Source organism: Oncorhynchus kisutch, linkage group LG5 (genome assembly GCF_002021735.2).
Source record: "Oncorhynchus kisutch isolate 150728-3 linkage group LG5, Okis_V2, whole genome shotgun sequence".
In the NCBI taxonomy this organism is placed as follows: Eukaryota; Metazoa; Chordata; class Actinopteri; order Salmoniformes; family Salmonidae; genus Oncorhynchus; species Oncorhynchus kisutch.
Genome location: NC_034178.2, coordinates 48,287,572 through 48,299,428, shown reverse-complemented (window position 1 = coordinate 48,299,428; position 11,857 = coordinate 48,287,572). Strand labels below are relative to the sequence as shown.

General features: G+C 42.4%; 1 protein-coding gene across 1 annotated transcript in view; it reads right to left on the bottom strand.

The window, feature by feature from the left end:
• Nucleotides 1-1,521: 1,521 nt before the first annotated feature.
• LOC109891175 (ubiquitin carboxyl-terminal hydrolase 4-like) overlaps nt 1,522-11,857 on the bottom strand; it is a 31,038-nt gene continuing 20,702 nt past the window's right edge. Inside the window, exons 14-22 of the mRNA XM_020483513.2 lie at nt 11,614-11,796; nt 11,219-11,442; nt 10,784-10,996; nt 10,509-10,579; nt 10,262-10,377; nt 9,977-10,126; nt 7,221-7,324; nt 5,804-5,892; nt 1,522-2,860 (exon numbers count right to left, since the gene is read on the bottom strand). Coding sequence (XP_020339102.1) covers nt 2,735-2,860; nt 5,804-5,892; nt 7,221-7,324; nt 9,977-10,126; nt 10,262-10,377; nt 10,509-10,579; nt 10,784-10,996; nt 11,219-11,442; nt 11,614-11,796 — 1,276 coding nt within the window. The 3' untranslated portion in view covers nt 1,522-2,734. The remainder of the gene's footprint in view (nt 2,861-5,803; nt 5,893-7,220; nt 7,325-9,976; nt 10,127-10,261; nt 10,378-10,508; nt 10,580-10,783; nt 10,997-11,218; nt 11,443-11,613; nt 11,797-11,857) is intronic.

Genomic DNA, 11,857 nt, shown 5'->3' with positions numbered 1-11,857 from the left:
TTAATAATATTTACATACTGTATTATAGTCATGGCCCATTCTATATAACTACTGCGGTTCACACCGTTTCCATTCATATACTGTTGATACTGTCTATACACCATATATATATATATATATTTATATTCCGGACTCTGATATTGCTCGTTATATTTCTTCATTTTACTTTTTTGGATTATGTGTATTGTTTTGCTTGGCATTACTGCACTGTTGGAGCTAGAAACAATCATTTTGATGCACCTTCGGTAACATCTGCAAATATGTGTATGGGAACAAACTTTGATTTGATATTTAGATCTATTCAAGATATTTGACATCAAATGAAGCTCAAAATGCTAAGTTTCTCATGAGGATTGTAAAGAAAATCAACTTTAAAATCAAATCTGTTTTGGACAGCTGGATGTCTTTTTCATTTGCTATAATTACAGAATAATAATAGAATAATAATTACAGATATATAAAGAGTTTCTATTCATTGGCATAAATATGGTTATATTAATCATGTAATCATCTTAGGAGGGCATAATCAGAAATGGACTGACCAGCAAGTATGACATCTGCAATCCCAAAGACATTTCCATGCTGTTGTGCCACATGAAAAAACAAGACAAACGCCACTGAGCTAGAAATGATCTTACGGGAAATTGATCCATGAAGTAGTTACTGGCAGAGCCATATACTGTACAGCTCTGGTTACTGGTGTCTTGTATGAACCTTTACAAGACACTTGGCGACATAGAGAAATATTACGGTAAGGTCAGGGTGTTGAATCTGGGTAACTGGTATCAGAGACACTGGATCCTGCCATCATGTATTGTGTTGCCACCACTAGCCCTCACAAGCTGAACAGCTACTACTGAAGACTACTACTACTCAATGGGACACATTTAAGTGTCAGTTGAGAATATAGAGCTACGTAGCAACAGTCCAACATACAAGCAGACCGATTTGTTGGGAGTCCTTGTTCCATCCATTGATGAGCAAACTGTCATGTCACCAACATATTTTATTTAACAGCTGATTGGTTGTCTGAAAGTCCATTGTTGGGAGAACACAGATGCCTGCAGTCCTAAACACACTGAGGACGCCTTTAAGTTATTGCTGTCCAAATTCTATTTAACGGATAGGAGCCTTGTGAACAGCAACAATTTCCAAGTTTCATAAATTTAGCACCTTTCATACACATCACATTTTGCATCACGCAGTGTGCTTTTAAGAAAAAACTAAAGCAATTTCAATGCAGGACCGTAATACCATACAGGACAGGTAGTCTAAGGATAAGTCATAGCGGGGCAGTCAAGGGGGTCCATTCAGTCAGCAATCAAATTTTCTTCTAAACTACAGCAATATTATCCAGAAATGTACGAATGGTCAGGGCCTCGCCACGTCATACATAACGTCATACATATTTAAAATTTCAGATGTGACGAAAGTAAAACTAAAAGTGCCTCCTTTTTAAACAGGTTGCAGGATTAAAAGGCCGCTGTTGCTTTGTGTGATGAGGGGGCACAGCACACCTTATCAGGATGAGACTTCAGAGAAAAAGGGGTACCCTTCCCACAATATTTATTTGTACAGTGAAGCAAACATTTGTACATTTGGCTCTCTGTTCCAGTAAATACTACACTTTTGACTACTTTAACACCCTATAAGTGAATTTGTGCACTTGTGGAGAAAAAAAAAATGGACTCGGTGTTTTCATTTCTAAATGATAAAACAGATGTACGAAATATCACTCAGTGTCATTCTGTACTGTCACCTCATGAAACATTTGATCTCAAATCCAAAATGCTGGAAAATAGAGCAAATGCACATATTTTAGCTTCACTGTCCAAATAAATACAGAGGGCAGTGTATGAATGAGAGAGTTAGCATGCTGGGCTTTATAAAGAGCAGGCGCTAAGATCTGACTGAACTCGTGTCTATGAAAATAAATAGCCTCTGCCACAGCATACATCAAGGCCCAGTAAACAGGACCTTGATCAATTAAACACAGGCCCTGCAAGCCAACCCAGAGGAAGACTAAAATGAGAGGGCCTGAGTGTGTTTGTTTCTGTGAGTGTGTAGATGGAACACATCCAGTGTGACTTTCTAACTGGATCCATTCACAGGAGGTAGAAGGTCACAGGATCCATCGGTGTCATGTGTTAAATTGTGTGCATATCTCAATGTTAAATACAACTTTGCATAAATTCACCCCTGCACTGGAGGGTTATCATCACAGATACCGCTCAGAGACAACTCAAGGACAGGTTTCTCTTTCCCCCAATCCGTCAGTGAAGTTGGTACAGTTCTTTACGATGTACAATTTGGAACACTTTGGTAAAAACAAGATTCTCATTTGGCTGTTTTTATTTTGTACTTTTCTAGTGGGTAACAGAAAAGTTTGTGTTAATAATACCTATGCATTTTAGGGTACAACTAACATTCTGTATGTCCAGTGAGAGGATTCTTTGCCTTCTATTCCCCTTATTTTTTCCAAACGAGTAAACTAGGTTTCATACATCAGCAGGCCACCAGCTCTGGGAGGAAGTCTCGAGGGTCACGCATCCAACAAGGCTTTTGGCTCTTTGTGACGATGTATGAGCAAAATAAAATAAAACACAGGGCTGGGGGGAGTTAATAATATCGACTGAGAAGTCTTATGTCACTGAAGTAGCTTGGTGTGTGCATCAAAGTATCTCTTTTGTCATTATTTTTTGCTTCAGTGCATGTCCCTGAGCATCAGCGCTGCTCAGTTGGTATCCATGTGATCGGCTGCTTCAGCGGTGGCACCCCCCAGAGAGGCAGAGGGCGGAGGCTTGGCATGGACGTCGCCCGCGTCTCTGCGTTGGTAAAATAGCACGTAGGCTGCTTTTGTCTGTGGAGGGGAGAGGTGGAGATAGTGTTACACTGTAGCAACACTGACAACACCAAAGGACAGGAAGTCAATGGGAGCTTTCATCACTGCTGACGCTATTAATGAATAGACACAGGACACATGGAACAACAGACTGAGCATAACAAACATTAGCAACACCTTCCTAATATTGCGATGTGTCAAGTTGGCTGGATGTCCATTGTATGGTGGACCATTCTTGATACACACAGGAAACTGTTGAGCATGAAAAACCCAGCAGAGTTACAGTTCTTGACAAACCAGTGTGCCTGGCACCTACTACCACACCCTGTTCTTCTTCCGATGGCATTGAGGAGCACACCACATCAGTCATTGGCTTTATCAATAAGTGCATCGAGGACGTCGTCCCCACAGAGACTGTATGTACATACCCCAACCAGAAGCCACGGATTACAGGCAACATTCTCACTGAGCTAAAGGGTAGAGCTGCCGCTTTCAAGGTGCAGGACTCTAACCCAGAAGCATATAAGAAATCCTGCAATGCCCTCCGACGAACCATCAAACAGGCAAAGCATCAATACAGGGCTAAGATTGAATCGTACTACACCGGCTCCGACGCTCGTCTTATGTGGCAGTGCTTGCAAACTATTAGACTACAAAGCGAAGCACAGCCGTGAGCTGCCCAGTGACACGATCCTACCAGAGAATCTAAATAACTTCTATGCTCGCTTCGAGCATTAGCTGTTTCGGTCGACTGTGTGATCACACTCTCCGTAGCCGACGTGAGTAAGACCTTTAAACAGGTCAACATATACAAGGCTCCGGGGCCAGACGGATTACCAGGACATGTGCTCCGGGCATGTGCTGACCAACTGGCAGGTGTCTTCACTGACATTTTCAACATCTCCCTGATTGTGTCTGTAATACCAACGTGTTTCAAGCAGACCACCATAGTCCCTGTGCCCAAGAACACGAAGGCAACCTGCCTAAATCACTATAGACCTGTAGCACTCACATCCATGAAGTGCTTTGAAAGGCTGGTCATGGCTCACATCAACACTATTATCCCAGAAACTCTAGACCCACTCCAATTTGCATACCACCCAAACAGATCCACAGATGATGCCATCTCTATTGCACTCCACACTGCCCTTTCCGACCTGGACAAAAGGAACACCTACGTGAGAATGCTATTCATTGACAACAGCTCAGCATTCAACACCATAGTGCCCTCAAAGCTCATCACTAAGCCAAGGATCCTGGGACTAAACACCTCCCACTGCAACTGGATCCTGGACTTCCTGACGGGCCGCCCCCCAGGTGGTGAGGGTAGGTAGCAACACATCTGCCACACTGATCATCAACACTGGAGCCCCTCATGGGTGCGTGCTCAGTCCGCTCCTGTACTCCCTGTTCACCCACGACTGCATGGCCAGGCACGACTCCAATAGCATCATTACGTTTGCAGACGACACAACAGTGGTAGGCCTGATCACAGACAACGACGAGACCGCCTATAGGGAGGAGGTCAGAGACCTGGCCGGTTGCTGGCAGAATAACAACCTATCCCTCAACATAATCAAGACAAAGGAGATGATTGTGGACTACAAGAAATGGAGGACCAAGCACGCCCCCATTCTCATCGACGGGGCTGTAGTGGAGCAGGTTGAGAGCTTCAAGTTCCTTGGTGTCTACATCACCAACAAACTAGAATGGTCCAAACACACCAAGACAGTCATGAAGAGGTCACCACAAAGCCTATTCCCCTCAGGAAACTAAAAAGATTTGACATGGGTCCTCAAATCCTCAAAAGATTCTTCAGCTGCAAAATAAAGAGCATCACTGCCTGGTACGGCAACTGCTTGGCCTCCGACAGCAAGGCACTACAGAGGGTAGTGCGTACGGCCGAGTACATCACTGGGGCTAAGCTGCCTGCCATCCAGGACCTCTACACCAGGCGGTGTCAAGAGGAAGGCCCTAAAAATTGTCAAAGACCCCACCACCCCAGTCAGACTGTTCTCTCTACTACCGCATGGCAAGTGGTACAGGAGTGCAAAGTCTAGGACAAAAAGGCTTCTCAACAGATTTGACCACCAAGCCATAAGACTCCTGAACAGGTAATCAAATGGCTACCCGGACTATTTGCATTGCCTGCACCCCAACAACCCCTCTTTTATGCTGCTGCTGCTACTCTGTTTATCATACATGCATAGTCACTTTAACTTTACATTCAATTATCCCAACCAACCAGTGACCCCGCACATTGGCTAACCGGGCTATCTGCATTGTGTCCTGCCACCCACCACCTGCCAAACCACCCTTTTATGCTACTGCTACTCTCTGGTTATCATATATGCAGTCACTTTAACCATATCTACATGTACATACTACCTCAATTAGCCCGACTAACCGGTGCCTGTATATAGCCTTGCTACTGTTATTTTTCACTGTCTTTTTATTTCTTTACATACCTATTGTTCACCTAATACCTTCTTTAAAAAAAAATTGCACTGTTGGTTGGAGCCTGTAAGTAAACATTTCACTGTAAGGTCTACTACACCGGTTGTATTCAGCGCACATGGCAAATAAACTTTGATTAATTTGATTTGATTCAAAGGCACTTTATATTTTGTCTTGCCCATTCGCCCTCAATTGCACACTTACACAACTCATGCCTCAATGCTTTAAAAAAACATTATTTAACCTCTCTCCTCCCCTTCATCTACACTGATTAAAGTGGATTTAACAAGTGGCATCAATAAGGGATCATAGTTTTCACCTGGATTTACCTGGTCAGTCTGTCATGGAAAGATAAGGTGTTCTTAATTTTTTGTATACTCCGTGTATAGCTTTCAAACGGGCAATAACGAGTCCCACGTCATAGAAATGTATATACATAATCACATTTTCTAAAATAACATATAGAGTTACACATGAAAGTAAGGGTGGAGGTGGCTCACTCACCACAATCTGATCCTCTGAGGCAGCTGAGACACTGCTGTCATCAAAGTAATGCCACTTCCCATCAGCTTTGTTCTTGCCGTAGGCTGTGTCTGCAGGTAAAAGATATTGGAGGGACATTATAAAACTATGGTCATGGTGGACTAAAGTTGAGCTAGGATGACTTTCTGATGAACTGGTTTCCACTAGCAGGCCTGGTTAGTCACCAAACAAGAGCTTGGCTAAAACACACAAAAAGGTTTGAGCAAATCGAAATTGACATCAAAAGTTGACAGTGAGTAAGTGGGAACCAACAGTCTAATTAAATACTGCTGATTATAAAATCTGTTTCCTTATAGAAAAGGCATAAGCCAGACACCTTATCTGTTATCATACATTCTGCATAGTTGGCCTGCTTCAGGTTACCAGGTACTAAAACAAATACCTATGTTAGCAGATAGTAGTATTCAAATAACAGGAACAGAGTGAATATAAAAAGAACAATGGCCTCCGATCAACTGCAGTTAAACCTGCCTTTCAGCAAACTGTTCTGTTTTCCCAGCAGTGCAGAACGATTAACTACAATTTCGGTTATTTTCGTTTTAAACCACTAAAAACATTTAATTAATTTTTTTCTTTCTATGAGTTCAATTCACAATTTCTCCAGAGATGAATCAGATCAAGCCCAAACTGTGCGATGTAGTATGGAGTTGTAGTTTCCAACAGGCCAATATTCTACATAGTTTAGCGCAGAAAACATGGTAATTAACTATAATGACCATCATCCATTGCGCGCCTACTTGTTCGTCTGTGGACAGACAAAGAGGGAGAGAAGAGACCGAACACATGCTATCGAGAGGGGTAGAAAGCAGTTGCTTTGCGAGGCATCTACCTGGAGATACATTATCTAAGTGATCAATAGATGGTATTCATAAAAGTATGCCTTATTTACTTTGACGAACTAATAAAATTGTGATTTTTGTCAGGCAGCAGCTCTATAGAGATGAGGTGACTTGGAATTAAATAAAGTTAGCAAACAAAATAAATGTAAAATACACAACTGAAATAGAATGTGACTTAATGATGGTTAATAAGTGATAAACAGTAATAGGCCGTCACTACCATCATGGGACTTTTATTAATTGTTTTATTCTGTGTTACAGCACTTAAATGCACTAAGCATTATGTGGGTTAATGTTGAACAAAAATTGAAACCGAAATGTGATTTTTTAAATAATCGAATCTGAACCAACCTCAAAAAGCACCAATTGCTTCACACTATTTCCCAGGTAAACAGAAATTTGAAATGTAACAAAGTGAGAGCGGACTGTGTCATTAATGTGGGTGGGGTAGGGTGTTTGTACTGTGTATCTCATTATCTAGGTTTGCAATAAGGATGGACCTGACCAGTGTGTTGCTAGCAGAGGCAAACATTACTCACAGTGGCCTCCTCCCATTCCTCCATAGTGGTTGGAGACTGCTATGAGGTCATAAACATAGGGGCCGGCCTTGGGGTCACACACAAACTCAGACATGTTCAGGTCCCTGTGTGGAGAGAGAAGACATGTCATCAGCAAAACCTGCCTTATACACCCATATACAATAACTGACAGCTAGAAACATAAGCACAGGGCTGTACAGAAAGCCAATTTTATTATATCAAATGTGATTAATATTGGACATGTCATCAGTACTGAACCCAGTGTGGGGGGGGATGATGGTCAGCCAGAACTACAGCTGATATGATGGTGAGAGGGGTGAGGTACAACAGATGGCTCTGTCGGTCTCAAAACTCCTCAGTAAGCATGAGTCAGGTTCTTGGACGCAGCAGTGGTTGTCTATGTCAGCAACATTTAGTTCTACTTCTTGCTGGATAATGTGACTCAGTAGGGGTCAGTGAACACAGGGAGGCTCCCAGGCATTCAGCAAGACAACCTCCACACAGGTTGCTTTTATACCACAGCACAGTATTCCACTGGCTTCATGTCACCACCTGGGGAATAACTTGGGTATTCTGCAAATGGAAAATACATTTTTTATTTTATGGTTTAGGTGAAAGGCCTTTTTTGTGATTGTGAAATTTCCTTGTGAGCAGTTATTACCGGATAGCATATATGGTTAGAATCATCTTTGTCTGTTGGAGTGTGACGTCAATCTCCCTGACAGTTTAGACACACTTCACATATATGTGACCATGATTTCCTCAAAATGGACAAAGACCTTTTTCTGACATATCTAGCAAACCAGCACCCTCTAGTGTAAAAGCTGTCAATACCGTGGGTCCATAAAAGTTGACTACAAAATCAAAAGGATGCTTTCATAACTTCACCTCTTAAAGTACAAAGAATAAAGAGCACAGACAATGTCCCTTCTTAATGTGAATAATTTATGAATAAGAGTAGTTTAAAAATCAACAAATTATCACTAAATCTAAAAACAAACAAATGTTTTACTATCTGGTCCAAAGAACAGAAAATACAAGAGAGACTATATAGGTGTCCATTTTGATAATATTCCTGTTGATCCAGCCAGTACAACATGGGGAGATCATTATGTAATAGAGACAGAGAAGTGCTTCTGTTTGAGATATCTAATTTTGCCAAGTATCCTGGCATTTTTGCTGATCTTGGAGGTTGTCTTTGTGTTTCCATGACAATTCATCAATCAAAACACCAAGACAACCTCCAAGATCAGCAAAAATGCCAGGATACTTGGCAAAGTTAGATATCTCAAACAGAAGCACTTCTCTGTCTCTATTACATAATGATCTCCCCGTTCATCAGTTACTTAACATTATATGGGCCAGCACACCATACCAAACTACTATCAATCTGTCACCTGCAGAAAAACTCTGTAAGAATAATAAAACCTGCCGGTTTTAGAGACATTTTACCTTTGACTGTTCGAGTACAGGGCAGATTTTTTAATAATTGGAAAAAAACTAAAACATGTATAACGGAATAAAATAGCGAAGTGATTCGGATCTCAGGTCTGGAATAGATTTTCTCAAAGAGTGATCATTTGAAACGACAAGACGAAAGAAATTTGTCAGGGTTACAAACCAAAATCGGTCTTCTTTTCGATATACAGACATTCAGTTGAGTTTATTATGCCTGTTCCTTGGAATTTCTAAATAGATTAACAATTCTACATTGAACATGGCATGGGAATGAATTATGGCCAGGACATCTGCTTGGTGAGTAGGCCCAAGCTGAATGATTCTGATGAAAATATGCTTAGTCTTTATCAAACAAATGTTTTTGATTATTTTTATTGTGGAACCTTAATTTTTAGGGGGGGGTGCAATTATTCCAAACTGATACAATCATAATTCATCCCCATGTTGGAACACATATTTCCCCACTTTAGTCAACCAGTCCACTTTGAATTTGTGATAAAACTGTCATAATTTGGCAAGGAATGTAGCTTGTGTATCCCATCAGTTAGATATATTTTTATAGGCATTTATTTTGTGTAAGCGCACACAGCACGCATGTGTAGGCAGTATTCGGAACACAATTGAGTGAGTCGGACATGGAGGGGAAAGGGAATTTAGGGAGCAGAACTTTGTGATGCTTGGCTTACTCTTTGTTGTGTCCCGCAAACAACACATGTACAAATGGAACACTAGAGTCAAAGTATATTAAAGTTGTCTTCAAGACAACATTGACAAAATAGGTTCAGTATTTTTTTTTTAATATCTGGTAAAGATTGAGTTTTGACTAGGTTCGAATACTCAATTACTTATGCCCCTCCCTAGACCATACTGCACATGACAAAAAAAAAAAAAGAGAACTCCTGAATATTTAGAAAATTAATCCTTTAAAAAGTTGCTCCATTTTTTTACGGCTCTTTAAAATCAGTTTTACCCTCTTTCTTCTAATTCACCACCACATATAAATTCAAGTACTCAACAAGAAACAGACAACATCTACGTTACCCACATTCAAGAACAACCCATTCTGAATTACCTCTATGAATTACCTCTATGATCTGGCACTCACTCCCAACTGATTTTGCCAGGCTATCCAGTCATTGTTTGAAAAAATTTGAAAAGAGGTACCTAATGTACATCACAGTTCTGCATCCCCAGTAGCTGGACTTTTACTGTTACAAACTATTTCTATGTGTGCAAATAAACTAAACTAAAAGAGGACACGTATCTGTCAGAACCTCTTGGCATAGTGCTGTCTGTACCTGACAGGGAAGTCCACCACAGTGTCCAGCTTGTCCCTCCAGCAGCGGTTGTATGAGAAACGCTTTAGGTGGACCACCAGGATGCGAGGCAACGACCACAAGTCAAACTTCTTTGTGGCTTGTTGGTGTTTCTTACAGGTGGGGCAATACCTGTTAGGACAAGGTGAGACATCGTTGATATCAGTGAAACAGACAGAAACACAGAAAACAACATTATAAAGTAGTGGTTTCAATGATTTAGCGAGTAGAGTAATGAAGGCCTGTTTCTCTTGCGCCTGGTCTCACCATGGGTCATGCTCTCCTAGCGTCTCCATGGTGGTGAAGAGCTCCATGCATTCCCTCAGAGCCACTGTGGCTTTCTTCTTCTGGGCCTGCAGCATGCTCTCGTGCTTCTCATAGGCCTACAGTACACACAGAGGATAGAGGACTGAGTCACACAGACAGATACACACGGTATAGACAGACTTGCATCCAAATTTTGACATTAATAAAAGGGCTTTAGGTCATCCTAATCAACTGAAACTGTACTGACCTCTGCTTCCTGATCATCGTAACACAGTTTCTTTGTGTCCGAGTCCCAGTCAATCGCCACTGTGGAATGTGCTATGGAGGAGATTAGGAGGTTTGGTCAGCCCTCAACACACATCGAAAGACGGTTTTCTAATGGCAACTCAACAAACATATTTTAACCACCTGCCTTTAACTATAAACATTGCTAAAAAAGTTTAACACATGTATTTCAAGACATTTTCTCCTCTTGTAACTGGTCAAAACACTGAAAAGCCAGAGGCGAGACTGAATACTAACTATTGAGTTTGAGGAAGTTTCCGTCACAAGGCAGTGGACTGATGTTGGCCGTTCCGTAGGAGTTGACCATGCTGAAGGAGAAGAGTTTGGGCGGGGTGCTGGAGCACTGTTTGGTTTTAGGGCCATTCTCCAGGTCTGAGGCTTCCTCCTCCTCCCCCGACTGTCCGTTCTCTGGCTCCGGGCTCACCTGGTGATCCATGGCCTCCTCCTCACCTGGAACCAACACACACAAGTCTGAAATCCCAATATCGGATTCACACAAGCCATGTCAGCCCGTGGCAATGAAATATTGCACTTCTACATGAATGCAAAACTAAAATCTGCTTAGTACACAATTTATCATGGGATAATAAAGAAACCAATAGGTGTACGAGATGTAAATAACTGTGCTGCCTTTACTGCTGCTGGAACACTCTGATCCATGTTGTTGCTTACCCTCACACACACCATTCCCGTTGGACCTGTTGGAGGTCCCGGAGTGGTTGCTGCCGTTGCTGGAGCTGCAGGACGCCCCTTCTGACAGGGGGCTACCACTCCCTGCAGTGTTGTGATTGGAGGATGATGCGGAGCACTCAGTTGCCAGGCTGCAGCTGGCCGAGGAGGCAGAGGCATTCACCCTCCCCTCACCGGTGGAGCTCTGAGCGCGATTCACGTAGCGCCTGGAACGGGAAAACAGTGGGTAAATATCGCACGTTAACCTTTTGCCACGTGCTATTCCCACATTTAGCACACTAAGTACATGTTCAATATCTCAAGTCTATGTGCTGCATACTGTACATATGAGCAGAAGTGGAAACAAAAGCAGGCCCACAGACAGACAGCGTACCCACCCGATCCTCTCCAGCACCTTCTCGTAGAGCATGTCAGCAGCCAGGTTCTGCCGGGGAACAGTGATGAGGAGGGGCTGGCCGAACAGCATGGTTCCCGTGGAGCCGCCCGTGTGTTTGGAGTGGCGCTCTCTGAAGTACACAGGCAGGTTCATCCTCTCCCTGTCCTCCTCCGCCACCTCATACCTGGACCACAAACATGGAGAATGATACAGTAGCACACTTAGGGTGTTCCGTTTTTACGATT